This window comes from Schistocerca piceifrons, chromosome 11, assembly GCF_021461385.2.
Source record: "Schistocerca piceifrons isolate TAMUIC-IGC-003096 chromosome 11, iqSchPice1.1, whole genome shotgun sequence".
In the NCBI taxonomy this organism is placed as follows: Eukaryota; Metazoa; Arthropoda; class Insecta; order Orthoptera; family Acrididae; genus Schistocerca; species Schistocerca piceifrons.
The window spans coordinates 165,630,489-165,653,161 of record NC_060148.1 but is presented as its reverse complement, the minus strand read 5'-3'; the positions used below and the strand labels follow the sequence as shown (position 1 = coordinate 165,653,161).

Sequence of the window (22,673 nt, the reverse complement as noted above, 5' to 3'; positions counted from 1 at the left end):
CAGACTGGTTGAAGGTGAAGGTGAAGGAAGAGGGATGGAGGGCAAGAATTGGCAAAGTTACGGAAAAGTTGTCTAGGACCCAGGGTCAGGGGCTTTCCTAGAAGCAACAAGCCTTCAGCACCTGGTTTGGTTTAAATGGATTTATGACATATTTGCTGTACTGAGTCATGGTGAGGCTGGCCTATTAAAATTTTTGGAATCTCTAAATACATTCTTCCAATTACATTTCACACGGTCCTATTCTGAATCCCGTGCCACTTTCCTTTACGTTCACCATATCCACACCGAGGGCCGCTACACACTTCTGTTCACATTAAACCCACCGACAAATGACACTACTTACATTTTGACAGTTGCCATTCTTTCTGTCACACATTCCCTCTCATACAGCCACAGAATTTGAAATGCAAATCAGATGCAGACTCTTTACAGCAATACACCACCATTCTCACCTGAGCCTTCACTGGACATAATTACCCCACCAGCCTAGTTCAGAAGTAGATTTCCTGGCGCATCACGTCTAATGCCGGTACTGCTAATCCCTTCAAAAAACAACTATTGCCACTCACTACTAATCTGGTTTCAAATGTATTAATCAGCCACTTTGACAAGGCTGTGACTTCCTAAGATCATATCCTAAAATGAGGTTCATTCTGTCCAACATTTTTCCCACTGTCCTTTAAATAGCTTTTCATCACCCCCCACCCTCCCCCTGCCCCCACCCCAGTCAGACAGACACTGTGCTCCTTTTACGCTACGGCCCAACTGCTGTGACAATTGCCACCACCTATACCAGCCCTGTAACTGGCATACGTATGCCATCAAAGTGAGAGCAACCTGTGAAATGACACATCACGTACCTGCTGTTACTTAAACACTGTTCGGCTATCTATACCGGTATGACTATCATCAAGTTATCAGTTATGACGAATAGGAATACACAGTGAGCACATACTTGCAACATGCAAAGCATGCTCTACAATGTGACAGTTACAACCGCGGTGCCTTTTTCACCACAAGTGCTGCTCTCCGAATTATTCCCGCGTACACCAGTTTCTCAGAATTTCGCAGGTGGGAACTGGTGTTACATTGCATCCTCGGTCTTACCGCCCTCCTGGTCTTAATTTTTTGGTCTCAGCATTTCTTCTCACAAGGGAACCTCCCCATCGCACCCCCCTCGGATTTAGTTATAAGTTGGCGCAGTGGATAGGCCTTGAAAAATGTGTGGAACTGTGAAAAAAATAAGCAAAATATACAAACTGAGTAGTCCATGCGCAAGATAGGCAACATCAAGAATAGCAAAAACTCAGGAGCGCCGTGGTCCCGTGGTTAGCGTGAGCAGCTGCGGAACGAGAGGTCCTCGGTTCGAGTCTTCCCTCGAGAGAAAATTTTAATATTTTATTTTCAGACAATTATTATCTGTCAGTCCATCCGTCCGATGCGAGGTAACTGCGCCGTAGTATGGTGACGCTACACCTAAACAAACGTCGAAACACACGACGTCAGTCGACTACAGCACACGGAAGAGAGAGTATTCCTGCTAACGAAGCTCCCTGGCTGGCAGTTGACTGTTCGCTACTTTGGACGAGAGTGTATTAAATACGTGAGATGTATCCCGTGGCCAATATGAATCCAGCAAATGTAGCTCGCGACTTCAATAAACACAGACACTAAACTAATTACAGATAACAGAGACGTCAATGAACGAACGGACAGATCATAACTCTGCGAAAATAAAGGAAGAAAACTTTTCACTCGAGGGAAGACTTGAACCGAGGACCTCTCGTATTGCAGATGCTCACGCTAACCACGGGCCACGGCACTCCTGAGTTCATACTATCCTCGGTGTTGCCTATCATGCGCATGGACTACTCAGTTTGTATATTTTGCTTATTTTTTCATAGTTCCATACAACTTCTTCCTGTTTTCTCGATTGATCTGTGTTCAGTTTTTCAAGGCCTATCCACTGTGCCAACTTATAACTAAATCTGAGGGGGGTGCGATGGGGAGGTTCCCTTGTCAGCAACTACTCCTTTCATCACTCAGTTTTTTATACCTTTCATATTCTGACTTGCCTATTTTTCCCTGCACCGCGCCTCTACCATGCATAATGCACTTAGCTTCCTGTTCTTATTAACACTTGTATGATGTTTTGTCAGTAATATCTGTCTTGCTTATTATCTTATCTACCACCTTTCATCTCCCATGTTTTCAAATATCGTTTGGTGCAGTCCCTGACAATTAGTTTTTCTTTCTCATCGCGTCTGATACGTCTTTCCCGACCCGGAACTCTGGGCGACAGTTCCATAACTCTCCCCACTTTCTAAGCCTTGCAAGTTCTCTTCCTTCATCCCTCTTTCTTCCCCTTCTATTCTTCTGCCAGAAGGAGGAGCGACTGGCTTCAAAAGCTTGCTCATTTCCTTAACTTCCATTAGTTTTCTTCTGCCACTACCTGGTGAGTATCTAAAGAGATGAGAAAAGAAATGTTGATGGCTAGCACTTGTCAATAACAATTCATTTGAGGTCAAATGCATAAGTTCTAAGTTATAGTTTCAATCGTCACGACTGTTTTTTTACACTGTTAATAGTGACGAGAAACTGCTGACCTACTCAAATGAAATAGGAAAATACATTTTTATTACAAGTTAACCTCACGATGGGCTAATATGTGTACATTTTGAATAGATTGCGAGTATTTAAACAAATTTATTAATACAGTATTTTACACTACACTGACTTACTTATGTTTTCTGGTAACTACATTCCCTTAATACAACGAAAGCTGTCAGATGTGAATAGCTGGCGTTATCACTGGGGTCTTATGGAAGTTTGCAACCCTACTATGCCCACTAAACAAAAACTCCAAGAACAATGTTAATACTTACATTACTGCATTCTGGTTGTAATGCAAGTGCCAGTTCTTTGTCTTCAATGTCACAAAATTTGCAAAAACCCAGTAAATCTTCAGTAACCTGTTCAAAACAAATAAGAAGCCTTGTTTTAGTTCCAATGACAACTCAAAAATGTATATTTATGTCTCACAACGCAAAAAAGTATATGTTACAGATTCTGTAAGTTGAATACAAACTGCATAGGGTAGGTCAGCAAAACTGCTGATGATAGTATTAATTATAAGATTAGACATTAAACAAAAGCTCAACTTCAGATAAAATACAGAAAGTTATTAAACAATTGAACAATGGAAAATCCAGGATGGGATAATGACAGTATGATGAAAAAGGCAGATTACTACTCGCCACATGGCGAAGATGTTCACAAGTCTCTGGCTGCTGAGACTGTGATCTCGTGTGTGTGTGTGTGTGTGTGTGTGTGTGTGTGTAGTGATCTATCTTTTCCATAATATTAAACAATTGAGATTCATAAAACACACGATGAAATGAAAGAATATATTCAATTCGTTAAGGGAGATATAATTTCATAGCAAGATAAGGGGTGGAAGGAAAACTTGTAGAATAACACAGACTGCGGGAAAGGAATGCAAGCGGAAACCGCCTGTTAGAAACTTGGACACAGCATACCTTATTCATTGCTCATAACTGTTCCAGGTTTATTTGTGGGACAGACCTGGAGACACTAGAAGGCTATGACATACATTGGGAATCACATTTTAAACTTGCAAGAAATTAAAGGGGGAGACATGGAATGACCTAGTTGGGTCATGAAATGCAGATGAAAAATTGCAGAGAAGTAGGAAACTAAGGTGATGGGAACATATTAAATTGAAAGAATCAAACACTGTTGACGGTTTCAAAGAGAGCATGAGGCAATCACTGAATGAAAAGGGTGAGGAGGAGGAGGCGGCGGGGGGGGGAGTGGGGGGTAGAGTATAGTAGGCATAGTCCATATCAATTCAGGCAGGCTAGGAAAAATCTTACCTTCATAATCTCAGATGTTATTGAATTTGGCATATGTTAAAACGAAGGACTAAGTAAGGAACATGTTTGTTTGGTTCCCCCCCCCCCTCTCCAAAAAAATTTCTGCTGCGAGGTACAGCCCTCCAAAGGTAACACTGTACATACCATTTTGAAGGCATGAATTTTGGAAAAAATTTGAAAATGCTGTATCTCTGGAACCGTTCTAGATATTTTGTTGGGATTTTTCTCTATTTGAATGATAATTGTTTTATGATTAGAAATAAATCCTCCATTTGGACTTATCTGTCAAAGTTCTTTTACTCTAACATTCTGAACTTTTTTTATAAGGTGTGGAATTATTATTTTTTTTTCAAAAATCTATCCATAAAATTTTGATTTTTTCCTGTTGATTAGTACCATAATAGATCTACATTCCCTGAAAAGGAGAGCTTCCAGTTTTAGGTTGAATAGGTCTTATAAACCATTTGCCATACATAAAACTGTCTTATTACCACATTATCACATAACAGGCTCATAAAAATCAAAACCTAACATAATTTTAGTTTTTAAATATGAGTAAGAGACTCATTTTTGAAGCATTTTAAATGGTTCCAAAATGTATGTGAAAGGTCCAAAGAATTACAGGTCTGAATTCACACAACTTCTGTGCACTCTGTTTTGTACTGAAATTAGCCAGTCAATGAACTAAAAATGTGTTCCAGTGCTTCAGTATCTGCCTTTCATATAGAGTGATGGCTTCCTGTCCAACCAATAGGAACTGGAGCACTTACAATCTCCAATACATTGTGAACAGGAAGTGAGCACTGGCAGCGTCGTCGCTGTCCTTCAGCCGGAAACCTATATCCAGCAGCTGGTCTGTGTGGTAGCGTAAAGTTCACTACAATTTCATTTAACTCATAACTGGTGTCTATAATCTCTGCAAATCACCAGTCACAGTCATACACACATGCCACAAACATCCTCGTCTCAAGTTGTGAATCTGAATATTATCCTGCTGTTTCTGAGGTGTTGGCCGAAAGAATGAAATTTCTTCTTTCTTGCTCTTTAAAGTGCATGCAATATGAGTTCGCCCATCACTTTGAGTCCACAAATGTGTCTTCTGAATTCCTTTCACAGGAGTAGTTTCTTTGGACCATTTTTCTTTTTTCTGCTCACGGAATTCTTCGATTTCCTCTTTGGACAAAAGAATGAGGGCTGTGGATATGTAAGATTTCACAACTCTCGTAAAATCCTCAGCAATCTGAATCGCAGCTGTATTTGCTCTGGGAAGATTACGTTTTGTAGCACGGTGCTTCAGCAGGCCTCCTACACCATCACAAGGCCCCTTCCCGTGACCAGTAGCACTGTATACCCAGTCAGTTGGCACAAGCGACTAGCTCAATTCAAACAGCTGGTAACGAGGAGCACCATAAGAAATAATAACGATCTACTGTGCCCCTGTTTGCAGTTGATGAATTTTGTGCATTGCTGGCAAAGTATGTGCTGAGTCATGACCTGTGTCATCACTTATAACAGCAACAATTGTGGTCTTGTTTTGAAAATATGTCACTCCTGTAAAAATTGAAACCTGTCATTACTCCAATGATACCCTTTTACTTCTTGTGGGAGAATTAGACCAGTTCTCAGCAAAATCACAGAGAAGCACTAAATGTAGTTTTTCAGCCTGTATACATCCTTTCACTCCTGCAATTTCTTCACATGCTGGTGTGTTAAGCCGCGTACACACTGCCACTGGAAACGTGTTTCTGTTGGAAACATTGTTTTCTGCCATGTTTTGCAAATGTTTCCGACTTTGTTTCCGGTCCCTCGTTTCCGTCCACATTTCTCGTGAGTTCACGCCGTCTGCAGTGCTCCTCGTGTTATTGTGTTGGTATTGCCTGCTGCTGCGTTATGTCTGGTGTCGAAGAAACAATAATGATATGTGGAGCTGCATTATTAATATTAGAAGGTTTACACAAACAAAATGAAAGGCGTCCTCGTCGTTGGTGGAGAAAAACATTCTATAGATGAACTGGCGGAAATAACCTGCTACATGAGCTGAGTATGGAAGACGGCTCTGGCTTCCGCAACTTCACTCAGATCTCACCTACCGATTTTGAATATCTGGCAAATATGATATCACCATTTGTTTAAAAAAAAAAAAAGACACGAATTTCAGGAAAGCTATTTCAGTCAATGAAAGGCTTGCAGTTACTCTTCGTTTCCTGGCAACAGGAGATTCATTTCAGAGCCTTGCGTATTTATTTCGCATTTCAAAATGAGCAATATCTAAAATAGTACCTGAAGTATGTGCAGCTCTGGTGGAAGTACTGAAGGATTATGTAAGGGTAAGTAAATGAAAAACATCGTTAAATAAGCACATTTTCGAAGTGTTATTATTTCTCAATTACATTACATAATTCATCAAACACAACTTCTTCAACTGTGTTGTCACTGTCTTCATAGCTTGTAAATGTAACAGGGGAATTATTACTTGATGATGATGGCCCTGCCACATTCATTCATACCCCTTGTCGACTGCTCACTTTCCTAATACGCTACATGTTGTTTCATTAATACATCATTAAGCAAAGCCATTGTTTTTGCTCTTTCTAACTCTGTCAATTTCCGTAAAACTGATGCCACATACTGCCCATACGCACTGCATTCATCGTTCTTGTTCTCTTCTTGTTTTTGCAGCACTTTAGTTAACAATTGAGACGCAATCTTGTCGGGTTGCCGCTTGTCTTTTTTCTCACCCATCCTTCTAATTTTTGGTGGTGGAGGACTGGAAGGTCCAGCCGCAACCTCTTCATCTTCATTTGTGCCCTCTGGCGAATGTACAAAAACCTGAAATCAAATTTCTTTCTTTCAGATACCTGCAACTCAAAACGACTGGAGTGAAACAGCATGTTTATTCTCACAGATTTTTCGTTCCCCCATTGTGTCGGAGCAATTGACGGGAAACATATCGTGCTACAGTGCCCTGTTGGTAGTGGAAGTGAATATTATAATTATAAAGGTTCATTCAGCATTGTGCTGCTTACTGTCGTCGATGCCAGCTACAACTTTTTGTACGCAGATATCGTCTGCCAAGGCAGAATATCAGATGGTGGTGTGTTCAAAAACGCGAGCATAAATGAGTTAATTAACAAAAAGAAACTTAACTTGCCACAAGCTGAATGCTTACCAGTTGGCACCAAGGCCCTACCATGTTTTTGTAGCAGACGATGCTTTTCCCTTACAGGAAAACATTATGAAACCCTACCTGGGAAAACATGTTAAAGGTTCAAAAGAGAGAGTTTTTAATTACAGACTTTCAAGGGCCAGAATGGTTGTTGAGAACACTTTCGGCATTACGGCTTCAGTTTTTCGTGTGTTTAGAAAACCTATGTTGCTACAACCGGAAAAGGCAAAAACTGTCACACTTACAGCTGTATGTCTCCACAATTTTTTAAGGCGAAATGCAAGGCAAGGCACCAATACACCCCACATGGAAGCTTCGATTCCTACGATTTACAAACAGGTGAGATGATTCCAGGCACATGGAGACGAGATGACACTGCATCAGTTTTCATTTCAGCACAGAATATACCAATGAAAGCTGCTTCCACGAATAAACAAATTCGAGACGAATTTGCTAATTATTTTTTAAGCCCACAAGGAAGTGTACCGTGGAAAATAACTATGGGTGAATGTGACTGTGTACTACAAAATACAAATAAAGACAAACAAGCATAATTTTCGTACCTCATTTTCCACAGTACCTGTTGTCTCCTTCAGCTCATGTACATCGTCCAAGAACTGCAGCAGCCGATAGCCGAACCAGTTCGAGCCATATGTAGTGTCTGCACAACTACCAGATGGTCTGCTGGAAATAATTTTTCTTTTCTCGTGTCTGTAAGCAACCACGAGCGATCGTATCTTTTTCTCAACACTTCCCTTGTCCGTGCCAAAAGCTGCTGCAATTTTTGCAAGTCAATCGTGTTTTTTAACGGTGTTTTTATATTCCTTGCTCCGGACGTTGCCTTGACCGCCCCATTATTTTAGAAAAATAAAGCGAAAACGAAAACAATAGTAAACAGAACACCACTAAACAGTTGATGACACACACACACACACACACACACACACACACGCTAGCGCCGTGCAGCGGTGACAAGTGGTAGCTAGCCTGAAACATTGTTTCCTTTGATCTGTACCGACACTGCTACGGATAGATGTATCTGTGTTTCCAAACATGTTTCCAAATGGTGTCCACATCAAGCTGCCGGAAACATGTTTTGAAAACATGTTTCAGACTCAGTGTGTATGCGGCTTTACTGCTTTCCCTGACCATTTACTAAGTTCATCAATGAAACAGGCAAATGCAACAGTTTTCTTAATTAGTTTATTTTCCTCCCATGTCACATATGTAATTTCTGCAGAGTTACCTGCTACATCTTCCAGGCCAAGTGCCTGTAAAGACAGTCTCCCCTTTCCACGGCAGTCACCACATTCTTGAAACAAACAGACTACTAATGACTTCCCATGCCCAATAAAGGTATCATGTGCTCCAGTAATTTCTTCAAAGTTATCACACAAAGTTCAAAATTTGCACAGTACACACATAAACAGACACCTCTAGGTGGGTGTGGAACTACCCACTTAGGTCATAGAGCATAAAATTTTGATCTTCCAATATGTGAAGTTCTATAGTTGATATTAGAAATTGCAAAAGTTATATGAGTCATGTACCTCTTCACTTTCACAACCTTCTGACCTTCAACTGTTACAGTTATAGTGTCTTTTTTGTTGGCATTCTGGCAAGAACATTCCCATTTATCTTCCAGGAAAAATGACTGCACTGTTTGAACTTGAGCTGCATCTACAGGATGATCATAATAGGGATGTGGTCTTCCAAAGACTTCTTTTACAAACCTCATATTTCTTGATTTATCTACCATGTACTTTGATGCTGATGGAACGTGGTTACAAATTGTTTTCTTTGAAAATGTCTCTGGAACAATAGTTAAAAGTTGCACCTTTTCACTGCAGGATGCACAATATTCAACAGCTGAATTGATATTTGTGAAAAATTCCTGGCAAGAGACGCAAGAGTGCTTTGGTTCATTTTCTTCTGAAGATTGAATTTCTACTTTGAAGAGTGTGGCCAGTTTTGCTGTAGTGTATTCATACATGTTGTTGTTGTGGTCTTCAGTCCTGAGACTGGTTTCATGCAGCTCTCCATGCTACTCTATCCTCTGCAAGCTTCTTCATCTCCCAGTACCTACTGCAACCTACATCCTTCTGTATCTGCTTAGTGTATTCATCTCTCGGTCTCCCTCTACGATTTTTACCCTCCACGCTGCCCTCCAATGCTAAATTTGTGATCCCTTGATGCCTCAGAACATGTCCTACCAACCGATCCCTTCTTCTAATCAAGTTGTGCCACAAACTCCTCTTCTCCCCAATTCTATTCAATACCTCCTCATTAGTTACATGATCTACCCACCTAATCTTCAGCATTCTTCTGTAGCACCACATTTCAAAAACTTCTATTCTCTTCTTGTGCAAACTATTTATCATCCATGTTTCACTTCCATACATGGCTACAGTCTGTACAAACACTTTCAGAAACGATTTCCTGACACTTAACTGTATACTCGGTGTTAACAAACTTCTCTTCTTCAGAAATGCTTTCCTTGCCATTGCCAGTCTACATTTTTGTACCCTCTCTACTTCGACCACCATCAGTTATTTTGCTCCCCAAATAGCAAAACTCCTTCACTAGTTTAAGTGTCTCACTTCCTAATCTAATTGCCTCAGCATCACCTGATTCAATTCGACTGCATTTCATTATACTAATTCTGCTTTTGATGATGTTAATCTTATATCCTCCTGTCAAGATGTTGTCCATTCCGTTCAACTGCCCTTCCAGGTCCTCTGCTGTCTCTGACGGAATTACAATGTCATCGGCAAACCTCAAAGTTTTTATTTCTTCTCCATGAATTTTAATTCCTACTCCAAATTTTTCTTTTGTTTCCTTTACTGTTTGCTCAATGTAGAGATTGAATAACATCGGGGAGAGGCTACAACCCTGTCTTACTCCCTTCCCAACCACTGCTTCCCTTTCATATCCCTCGACTCTTATAACTGCCATCTGGTTTTTGTGCAAATTGTAAATAGCCTTTCGTTCCCTGAATTTTACCCCTGCCACTTTCAGAATTTGAAAGAGAGTATTCCAGTTAACATTGTCAAAAGCATTCTCTAAGTCTACAAATGCTAGAAACATAGGTTTGCCTTTCCTTAATCTTTCTTCTAAGATAAGTCGCAGGGTCAGTATTGCCTCACGTGTTCCAACATTTCTACGGAATACAGATAGTCAGCACACTTCACTCTCCTGTGACCACAGTCAGAAGACATTTCAAACCGTCCTTTTACTAATTAACAGAAAAAAATCTAACTTTTCTGGATTGGCATTTCTGTAAATTATTTTTAAAACGTCAAAAGACGATGGTAAAAGAACTTTGACAGATAGGTCCAAATGGAGGATATCATTGTAATCATAAAGCAATTATCTTTCCACTTAAAAAATCTCTAACAAAATTTGTAGAACTGTTACAGAGATACAGCATTTTAAAAATTTTTCCGAAATTCGCATCTTCAAAATGGTGTTCGCATTGTCATCTTTGGAGGCCTGTATCTCGGGGCTGGAATTTTTCTGGAGAAAACAAAAAAGATACGTGTTTCTTGCTTACTCCTGAATTTTAACAGATGCTAAAGTCAATACCATCAGAAACAATGAAGGTGACCCCCCCTGCCTGAAGTGATACGGATTATGCCAGTAGGCAACAGAAGAGTAGTCATTGGTAAATTTTGTTTTTAGGGCATTATGCTGTGGTCCACGGGTATTTCCGTGCCTAAAATTTCAGTTCATAATGCTGGAGGCACCGTCAGCATTAGGAGAGGAAAAATTAGGCACAAAAATATGCCTCTCACTGCGGCATAATGTCTTTAGAACAAAATTTACTTACTGTGTAAGCCTGCATTGTATGAACAAATTGGTAAAGTTCAGAGGTGAACAGTGAAGGCAGTAGGGCCACAGATAGGCAGAAAGACACTGCCGAGTAGAAATCCTTGGCCAACACACGAAATACAATTTTTTAGTTGGTGAAAGGAGGATGCATAAAAATGAAGCAAAGGAGGGAGGCAAAAGGGGAAAATGAACTGGAAATAAAGTGCAAAACAGTAACGGACAGCTGGAGAGACAAATGTAAAACTGCAGAAGCGTTCTCGGCTAGGGGAAAGAAATGAAACGCCAATAGGAAAATTAAAGAACCTTTCGGAGAAAGGAGAAGCAGCTGTGTAAATATTGGGAAACTAGCTGAGAAGTCCAGCACTGTTAAGGTATTTATTTATAACAGTGCCCGAGACTTTGTACGGATGGAATTTATTTGTTACTTATAAAGCTTTGTAGGTAACATTTGACGTAATAAGTCCAAGGGTACGAACAAAGAGCTCGTACACTTCACTAACACGGAGGAGAGCCGTGTACAGCTGGTCACGCAAAGTGAGACCGACACTGAGATCTACCCCCATAACACGTAGCACCTGGCCCTGTGCTTTGTTTACAGTCACGGTACGACATAAGCTCACTGGGGATTGTACAAGTTTAAAGCAAAATGGTGAACTGTAAGGAATATGCAGTGTTCAGGGTGCAAGAAACTTGCTCGCCTGCACCACTTGCCGCGAAAATTTTCAAGTGTACAATATTACTTCGGAGAGAAATTTCCATTTCCTACGATGTTACACTGGAGAGAAGTAACTTTAAGCCTCTGCGATCGAAGGGTTCCCACATTCTCGATCGGAGTTCGTCACACCTCACTTTAGGGAGTAGTTTCTGAAGCGTAGTTAAGAGCCTCAAGTTCTCGAGTCGAGGCAAGGCTCGCCTCTCAGTCTTTGACGGATTCTTGAGATCGCACAGTCCTCAGTCTTGAAGCCATTCTGGTGTATTAGTAAAGACTTGACCATTTTCTACCCATTTTAATTCGTGAACAAAACGAAATCAAAATGTAACGAGTAGGCACCGAAATGACAAAGTAAAGTTAATAATTCATTTTTCCTAACAAAGAGTATAAATAAAACCAACTGAATGAAGGAAAGGAATGGCGTTAAGTTTTTAATACACATAGTGCTATCTGTATACCTGTATAGCGCTGTTAGTTTGTATTTGTAAGGATTGCGGTACTTAAATCTGTCACTGACACACACTTTCGACTTCCGAAAACACACGTGTCACTAATTTAAAAAGACTACACTGCCATCTATTGGTTGTTTGGTGAATCGTGCCGCCATGATTAAACATCTGAATTACTAAGTTGAATAGATAATTTTAGATAAAAATTTGAACTACAAAAAAAAAAAAAAAATATATATATCCCCCTCACCCCAATCATCCAATTTCGATTAAATAAAGCCTATACATTGCCTCAAGCTATGCTAAAGTTACCAGTAAAAACCCCATGAACACATTTGTCTAGTAGTTTTGGAGACTAGTATATTCAAAACATACAGACAACAGTTTTACCGTTTTATTGTTACTATAGATAATTATATTCAGCTAACTGCAAGCTACTCAAAATCAATTGCTTCAGATTGAAACTGCTTTGCTAGTCATAAACTAAATTCTTTGTAATAAAAGTTGTTTGTTATGTAATGTTACAGTCACTTTCGGCCACAACATGATACTGCTTGAGATTATCCATCTCTTTCCATAGCAATCTTACTTATTTTTACTTTATCAGCTTTCTTGTGTTTCAAGTTGACGTACACGGTGAATCAGAAAGAATGCTTCTTTTCTGCTGGCTACTGTGACAGCAGATGTGTGTGCCGGTGGCAAGCTAGCAATGTTGCGAGAGACTAGGAAATTCAGTTGCACACTGTGACTTCCGAGCGAAACGTATCCAAAATTCGGAATTTTGTCAGCCCTGCGGTATCAACAGGACAGAGCAACTGCACACACGGGCCATCTGTCGACAGACGAACTGCTCAAACTGTTTCCTGGACATCTCATCTCCCAATTTGGTGATGTGACTAGTTCACCCGATGTGACAGCTCTCAATTTCTTCCTCTGGTGTATCTTCTGTAGAGAAGTTGCCGGTACTCCTGTTGCTGTACCGGAGAGTACTTCGTATAGCAACCATGTAGCTCGTCTACACGAGGGCTCCTATAAAGGCCGTGTTTTATGAATTATGTGACTTTTAAGAAGTGAGTGCTGTATGCACGCGAAACTCCAAAGTCTCAGTAACACGTCTGCATTCGTAAAACACAAAGACCTGCGTTAATAAAGTTTTTCTGAAAGGCTGAAAATGGGCATTCTATCTCGATCACCCTGTATTTGGTTTCTGTTTCAGAAATCACCCCTAGCTTTACTAACTTGTGAGAATCATATCTTATCTGCAGAGATGTCGTACATTTTATGTGAGATAACTTCCGTGAAATAATCCTACAACAACTGATACGAAGAACTTTGCACATCGTAATTTTGGTATCTATTTTTTTTTAGAAAATACTTTTGAAACAAATGATGTCTTTCAGTCGAAGCACGGCGTAAAATACCCCGCTTCTGATAATTACACTTCATACAAACAGAGGACACTTGTATGTGCACGAGGGGAAATGTAAGAGAGGTGAAAGGGTGTTGCAGTGTAGCAAACGAACACAGGTATTAGAAGTGACACAAGCACACGCCAGAAAATGTAACAGGGTTTATTTTACGAGTGTAGCCATCTCATAAACAGTAGTTTCACTGTTAAGAAGACGTTCAAAGATGTTTAGAGCAATTGGAAACACAGCACTGCACATTCCAAACAACACAGCTCATCATCTGACATAATACTATGGATCTCCCTCACTATTTCCACACATCAAAACATTTAGAAAATGCTCCATCCTATGTTTCTTCATTTTCAGTAGCCATGTCTGTTTCACTTCGACTGGCAACATCAGTTGATTCATATTCATCTTCACTTGCGAAATCAGCATTGCTCTCATGATTGAGACTATCACTATGCGAGTCTGTACGACACTTTCCACATTTATGATCACCTCCAGCACTTGTTGCCAAACCTGCAATTGAAATACACTGCTTTTCAATTTTATTTATGTACTCACAGCTTTTCTTCCAGTCTCGATACGAAAGTAATTTATTCGTCTGTACGTGCTAATAATGCATTCATTGTGAGTCTGTAAGTATTACTGACATATTCATTCTGAATGTAACACTACGTTCAGAAACGATGTTCTCAACTCTCACCCGTGTCAGCTCTATACGATTCAATTCTGAGTGGTATGGTGAAAGTCGTGACGCAGTACGACCGAGTATGGTTAAAATACTGTATATTTTACGAGTGATGTGGCCTGGTTTGCTCATATTGATCAACGAATGCATCCTTCCTTGTAGAAAGGAATTCAGTTTTCTGTTAAAGACGACATCACTTCTCTCCTCGTGGGGTTTGATGCTAGAGCACAAGCAAGGCACATTGTGGTAGGAGATGTTAACTATAAAAAGGACAGTATGAGGTAGTAAATTAGGTAATAATCTCTCACTGAGGTAATTCTCATAATTTGAGAAGTCCACTTCATCGTGATAATCCTGCATTTTCTGACAAGATTTAAACTTTAAGTAGGCATCTGGTACAAAATGTTCCTCACTGCCAACACAGATGATGACAATTCTGTTTCCTTTTGAAACAGGTTTCCACAGACACTGTAATGAACTGCACGATGCCCACAGTGTGAACGTACATCTCATCCGTACAGACAATTGGACCCCACTCGTGTCTGTACTCTCCGGCACTTTTTAAGTAAGTAAATTGTTCTGTCCTGATACTTCTTTGCCACGGAGAACTTTCTGGTTATTCGCTGTCTTCTTCCACCACAAATCCTACAGTGCAAAGAATTTTACCAAGTGCGCTTATACATCATTCAAAATTTATTAAACTCTAAAACTGTTTATGAGTTTCCTTTAAGGAGCGTTTTCTTTTATTTGTAATACAGAAATTATCCACAATGCAGCAAATGACTTCTCATTACAAATGCCTGGATGTATTCCAATCTGCCTTCCTCAACAGTTTTTGCACTCTACAGCTCCCTCTAGTACCATGGAAGTTATCTTAACAGATTTCCTATCATCCTGTCCCTTCTGCTTGTCGGTGTTTTCCATATATTCCTTTCCTCTCAGATTCTGTGCAGAACCTCCTTATTCCTTACCTTATCACTCCAACTAATTTTTAACATTTGTCTGTAGCACCACATCTCAAATGCTTTGATTCTCTTCTGTTCCAGTTTTCCCACAATCCATGTGTCACAATCATACAATGCTGTGTTCCAAACGAACGTTCTCAGAAATTTTTTCCTCAGATTAAGGCCAATGTTTGATACTAGTAGGCTTCTCTTGCCCAGGAATGCTCTTTTTGCCAATGCAAGTCTGCTTTTGATGTCCTCCTTGCCCTGTCCATCATTGCTTATTTTGCCGCCTAGGTAGCAGAATTCCTTAACTCCATCTAGTTCGTGACCATCAATCCTGATGTTCAGTTTCTGACTGTTCTCATTGCTGTTACTTCTCATTACTCTCACCTTTCTTCGATTTACTGTCAATCCATATTCTGTACTCATTAGATTGTTCATTCCATTCAGCAGAATATGTAATTCTTCTTCAGTTTCACAGAGGATAACAACATCATCAGCAAATCTTATCACTGATATGCCTTTCACCTTGGATTTTAATTCCACTCCTGAACCTTTCTTTTATTTCCTCCATTGCTTCTTCAATGTACAGATTCAACAGTATGTGCGAAAGACTACATCCCAGTCTTACACCCTTTTCTAACTGAACTGTTAATTTTACCACCTCTACTTTTAATGACAACGACAGTTGTTTTGACTTACCTGTATGCTGAGACCGTCCTTCCGAAAAATCATTTCTTTTTCGATTTGTTCACATTTTTCATGCACCCATTTCTTGTTAGCTTCCCTGCACTTCTTATTTATTTCATTCTTTAGTGACTTGTATTTCTGTATTCTTGAGTTTCTTGGAACATTTTCATACTACTTCTTTTCATCGATCAATTGAAGTATTTCTTCTGTTATCCATGGTTTCTTCACAGTTACCTTATTTGTACCTACGTTTCTCTTTCCTATTTCTGTGATGGCCCTTTTTAGAAATGTACATTCCTCGACAACTGTAATGCCTACTGATCTATTCCTTGTTGCTGTATCTAAAGCCTTAGAGAAGTTCAAGCGTATCTCGTCATTCCTTAGTACTTCCGTATCCCACTTCTTTGAGTATTGTTTCTTTCTGACTAATGTCAAACTTCAGCTAACTCTTCATCAATACTACATTGTGATCTTAGTCTATATCTGCTCCTGGGTGCAACTTACAATCCAGTATCTGATTTCGGAATCTGTCTGATTATGATGTAATATAACTGAAATCTTCCAATATCACCCGACCTTTTCCAAGTACACCACCACCTCTTGTGATTTTTGAACAAAGTATTCACTATTACTAGCTGAAATTTATTACATAAGTTATTTAGTCTTTCTCCTCTCTCATTCCTTGTTCCAATCCCATATTCTCCTGTTAACTTTTCTTCTACTCCTTGCCTTACAACTGCATTCCTGTCCCCCATGACTATTAGATTTTAATCTCCCTTTACACACTGTACTACCGTTTCAATATCCTCATGTACTGCTCCATCCCTTCATGCTCAGCTTGTGCCATCCATCAGCACGTATACCTGAACTATCATTGTCGGTGTTATTTGCTGTCGATTCTGATAAGAACAACCTTATCACTGAACTGTTCACAGTACAACACTCTTTGCCTTACTGTCCTATTCATAACGAATACTACTCCATTATACCATTTTCTGCTGCTGTTGAGATAACCCTATACTCATCTGACCAGAAATCCTTGTCTTCTTTCCATTTCACTTCACTGACCTGTACTACATCTTGACTGAACCTTTGCATTTCTCTTTTCAGATTTTCTAGTTTCCCTACCATGTCCAAGCTTCTGATATTCAACACCCTGACTCTTAGAACGTTATCCTTTTGTTGATTATTCGATCTTTTTTTCACGGTCACCTCCTGCTCGGCAGCCCCCTCCCAGAGATCCGAATGGGGGACTACTCCAGAATCTTTGGCAATGGAGAGATCATCATGACACTTTTTCACTTAGAGGCCACATGTCCTGTGGATACAATTATGTGTCTTCAATGCAGTAGTTTCCATTGCCTTCTGCACCCTCATGCCGTTAATCATTGCCGATTCTTCCGCCTTTAGGAGCAGTTTCCCACCACTTACACCAGAGAGTGCCTTGAACCTTCGTCTGCTCCTTCGCCCTCTTTGACAAGGCCGTTGGCAGAATGAGGGTGACTTCTTGTGCCGGAAGTCTTCAGCATATAATGCTGATTATTAATCAAAAATTAAGCACTAGTGGGATTCAAACCTGGGACCGAGGACATTTTGATTACTAATCAAAACTGCTACCCCTAGACCGTGGGTGCAAACAACTGTAGACACCTGCAAACACTTCACATGGTGAAGAACTCTGTCCTTTAATTTGCCTCATAGTCGTGGCATCCTCCACTCCGAACGTGTTCTCCCATAGTAGTGTTCCGGCCGACTCGGTGGCAAAATGTCGACGCCGGTGATCGACACTGTGGGGTCTACTGTGCGCCTTGTTTAGGGTGTTCACGTCCATTTACATGAATTTTGGTTTTACCTAAAAGACTATGTTTTAATTATGCTTAATTAATTAAAACATCAATAAGCTCTGCCTCGGCAAAATCCAGTTTCTATTTCTTAATCTTCTGATCAAACGGATAACATCGTTTCGGTTTGATTTTCACATTTTTCTAGTGATTTTTGTTTTTGTATGTCCTCAGCCCTCCCATTCCCTTTCAACGCAGTTGGATCAGTATGCTATAAACAGGGTTTGCACGAAGAGAACTGGCAGTTCACGTGGGATGCCCAGAGTCACTTGCACGCACTGCACTATCTGTACAATTGGCCATCGATCTAGCATAAAATTATATTTGACTTAATTTGAGTCACAGGACATGTAATTCTGCCACAGAGCTTCTCTAATTCAGTGGGAATGACACCACAAGCCACTAGCCACAGATCAGGGAGGCCACGTGGCACTCACTCAGGCAGTTGTGACGAGTTTTGATGCGACGCCCACAGGTTCAGCTACCAGATGCTCTGACAGTCACACGTGTGTACGAACTTATAAAATCACGCTGTGTATGCACTAATAAAATGAAGCTTCACATTTTTCCTAGCACAAAGGTGGCGACACTGGGGGACTTCAGTGCACTGATCCTGCATGTACATAACAACAATAAACAAACATTACTGGAAGTTTATGTTCATTATTTATAAATCTAAAGAATTCAATCCACGTATAAAGCTGTGGTTCTCGAATCCTGGACAACAAACAACTATACAGATAAATATATCTATGTGAGTTGCGGATTTGGAATTCTACATTAAGGATGACATTTACCCTTCCCCATTTCCAACCTCCAATCAGTTGTGAAATCAAAGAGAGAGTGAAAATCAAAATCTTTTTCTTTTGCACATTTAACTACACTTTTCAGCTATTTTTCTATACAGTTGTTGCTTCAACTTAAGGCATCTGTTGTAGCTTAGTATCAACTTTTCAACACCCTCATCATAGAAGGCAAAATGCTACCCTCAGCCAGCACAGAGATGATAATCAAGAGGGAGCCAGGGTTGGGCTGTACAGAGGGCGATCAAACTCTTCCCATCAAAAACGTTGCAGGAGTGTCCTTGTTCCACCTGCAATGTGCAGCCCAGCACTGTCACAAAGAAGGAAATGTGTGAAAGTTACGTTACACGGCTGCCCGAAATAGGGGGAACCCCTCGGCAGGAGACACTGTTGTTCTAAGCACATTTATGTGCTCACTGTGTGCTCGGAACTGAAAACTTCAATGTGACGCGGTCAACAGATGTACTAAAGAGCCTGCGTAATATATCTGCACAAAGCTTCATCAGATTTTCACTGTGGCTTCAATTTCGCAACCAATCAGAAGTTGTAGCCTTTGTATAATGGCATTTAAAATTAATTATAGTTAGATCTAAGTTTCGAAAGTTCAGTCAGTAAGCTAGTATGAACACATGGGAACGATGAAAGGAATGTATAGAAGTGAAGATAGGTTGAAGTAGGGTAAACATATGTTTGCAGCATTTATAAAATCAAATAGTTTTTGACAGTGTTGACTGCAATACACACTTCGATACTCTGAAGGTAGTAGGCTAGAAATACAGAGACCAAAAGTTATCTACTACACATACACAAACCAAATTACAGTTATAAGAGTCGCAGGACACAGAAGGGAAACATTAGATGAAAATGGAGTGTGTATACTCAGTCTGCAGACTGGGTAGGCAGTAAAGGAAAACTGGGGGAAATCTGGAAACGTAATTAAAGTTCAGGGAAGAAAAATTAAAATGTCACAGTTTGCTGCGGATGACGTAGTTTTGTCAGAAGTGCCGAAGAAATTGGAAGATCAGTCAAACAAAAGGAGCAATGTCTCAAAAACAGCTTATACAGGGTGTTACAAAAAGGTACGGCCAAAATTTCAGGAAACATTCCTCACACACAAAGAAAGAAAATATGTTATGTGGACATGTGTCCGGAAACGCTTACTTTCCATGTTAGAGCTCATTTTATTGCTTCTCTTCAAATCACATTAATCATGGAATGGAAACACACAGCAACAGAACGTACCAGCGTCACTTCAAACACTTTGTTACAGGAAATGTTCAAAATGTCCTCCGTTAGCGAGGATACATGCATCCACCCTCCGTCGCACGGAGTCCCTGATGCACTGATGCAGCCCTGGAGAATGGCGTATTGTATCACAGCCGTCCACAATACGAGCACGAAGAGTCTCTACATTTGGTACCGGGGTTGCGTAGACAAGAGCTTTCAAATGCTCCCATAAATGAAAGTCAAGAGGGTTGAGGTCAGGAGAGCGTGGAGGCCACGGAATTGGTCCGCCTCTACCGATCCATCGGTCACCGAATCTGTTGTTGAGAAGCGTAAGAATACTTCGACTGAAATGTGCAGGAGCTCCATCGAGCACGAACCACATGGTAGCAGCACAGGTAGAGTATCCCGTATGAAATCATGGCGGTGAATCGAGGAAGTACAGTACAAACTGACGAAACTAAAATGAGCTCTAACGTGGAAATTAAGCGTTTCCGGACACATGTCCACATAACATATTTCCTTTATTTGTGTGTGAGGAATGTTTCCTGAAAGTTTGGCCGTACCTTTTTGTAACACCCTGTATATATAAGGTGAACAATAACAAATGCAAAGTAAGCAATGGCACACAATTGAACAATCAAATCACTCACTCACTGCTGAAGTAAATAGATTAGGAAGTGACATAGTGAAAGCAGATGAGTTTTGCTAGTTGGGCAGCAATGGCTACAGAGTAGAGGATACAAAATGTAGACCGGCCATAGTGTGGAAAGTATTTCTGAAAATGAGGAATTTGTGAACAATGGAACTGACAATAAGCAGCTCAGGCAAGAGATGAACAGAAGCTTCTGAAATGTGGTGCTACAGAAGAATGCTGAAGGTACGATGTGTTCATCTAGCAGCAAATGAGGAGGCACTCAATTGCAGTGGGGGAAAAATAGAAATTTGTGGCACAACTTGACTAAAACAAGAGATTAGTTGATAGAATAGAGAAATCATAAATTTGGTAGCGGAAGGAAGTGTGTGTGTGTAAAAATTTTAGAGTGAAACGTAGCATGACCACAGTAAGCATGTTCAAATGGATGTATGTTGCAGTAGTTATGCAGAGCAGGGCAGGTTTACACAGAGTAGAGCAGCATGGAGAACTGCATGAAACCAGTCTCCAGACTGAAGGCAAAGGCAACAACAACAACAACAACAACAACAACAACCCACTCCCTTCGTAGAGGAGCCAACTATACTGAGACTCTCAATTTAGTGATGTAACAATATGGTGAAACTCATTTTGGACTGTTTCCAAACTGGGTGATTACCTTTGGATCCTTTATGTCCTGTGGCTCCCTCTTGATCTGCGTGTCAGACAGCAATACGTCAGCACCGATCTGCAGCAAAAATGAAAAAGTCATTTACATCACTCAGATGCTCTGTGCTTTTCCTAACTTATCTTTAATTGCTAGCTGGATTGCGATACTACTACTACTACTACTACTACTACTACCACCACCACCACCACCACCACCACTACTATTATTACTACTATTACCACAAGTGTCTCTTAACAATCCCTTTTCATTCATATATATATATATGTAATCTATTTTTTCAAGGACTCTTTCTTTTACTATTGTATGTAAGGTGAGATGCAACTAAGTTTTAGTGTAGTGTCTTACAAAGATTTAGGGGAGCACTCAAAACTTTGAATATTTCTTGATCAAAAGATTGTCTTTTTGAGAGATTGGCATTTTGATACACATTTGAGCAAATGACTAGTGTTTCGTGATGCTAAGAAGAGGCTTTCACTTTATCAGGGCGTACACATGGCCAAGAAAAAAACAATTCCTGGAATTTTCCCAGATTTTTCCTCGACGAAAATGCACGTTTTCCCAGATGAAAATACACTGTACTCCACCTGAAGTACAATGCTTTTCCTCTGTTACGAGACAATACATTTTTTCCGGGAGCCGTAAAACTTATTAATCCTTCGAATGGTGAACATTTTATATTCCAGTGTAGAGCTTTCCAGAACTTTAGGGAACACAACCCAGCAAAAAACAATGCACTTTGGAAACATCTTTGAACAAGACAACATGTAAACTAAATATTTTTGTATTATGCAAGTGTAAATACGAATTACGCCAAACACAGCACAGTAGCCTCTGAAGCACTGAAATTGAGATTGCAATGCACTTTTATCAGCTAATCGTAGCTCACGAAATGTGATCTCGCCATACAATGACAGCAGATATTTAGAGCATAGGACACGTAATGTAGTCAGCCGAGCAACATCACTGTTAAGTAGCATAAACATATAAAACAGGAAAAGTTAATGATTTATATTAATGTATATTAAGAAAAGCTAAGCTTTCATGTATAATATTGATCATCAAACATTTTTGGTCTTTTTCCTGAGGGTGTGGATAGGCAGGATCTTACAACAACAGATTAAATTACAGGAGCTCAATATCTCTGACAAGTACAGTTATAAATTCACTCCTGTGCATCAAAAATTTCGTGGGTTACACGGCCAAATACGTGTCCCATCAAGCTTCGACTTTTCCACAGAAAAGCCAATTACGTGTGAAGTTGCTCGAAAATTCATCTCTCACTTTCAATTATAACTTTTGCCAACATTATTGCATCATTTATGACAGAATTATGATAAATATGAAAATCTAACCCCGAAGCACGGTCTTTCTTAGCGCGTGTTACCTTTTACGATATATCAAACACAAATGTTCCTGTAAAATTTTAAATATTGGCATAAATGGCCTGTCTTCTGGGGCCAAAATATTTTTGACTGGTCCTTAAAGTGTTAAGTTTTGAATGGCAGTCAAATGGTCTGCATTTGGAAACTCATCACACATTCTCATACATAATATAATTAATCTCGCGTAGAAGGAAATTTACTTTGAAAACAACACTTCACAAACTACCATTCACAATATTTTTCCCACAACCTGTTAGAAAAGTAAACAATTGTCACATAACACTAATCAAAAGCAGTCTGCTGT

The 22,673-nt window shown here is 40.0% G+C and overlaps 1 protein-coding gene across 1 annotated transcript in view; it reads right to left on the bottom strand.

The window, feature by feature from the left end:
* Nucleotides 1–6,411: 6,411 nt before the first annotated feature.
* Nucleotides 6,412–22,673, bottom strand: part of LOC124719908 — a 30,648-nt gene continuing 14,386 nt past the window's right edge. Inside the window, exons 2-3 of the mRNA XM_047245095.1 lie at nucleotides 20,976–21,044; nucleotides 6,412–6,725 (exon numbers count right to left, since the gene is read on the bottom strand). Coding sequence (XP_047101051.1) covers nucleotides 6,426–6,725; nucleotides 20,976–21,044 — 369 coding nt within the window. The 3' untranslated portion in view covers nucleotides 6,412–6,425. The remainder of the gene's footprint in view (nucleotides 6,726–20,975; nucleotides 21,045–22,673) is intronic.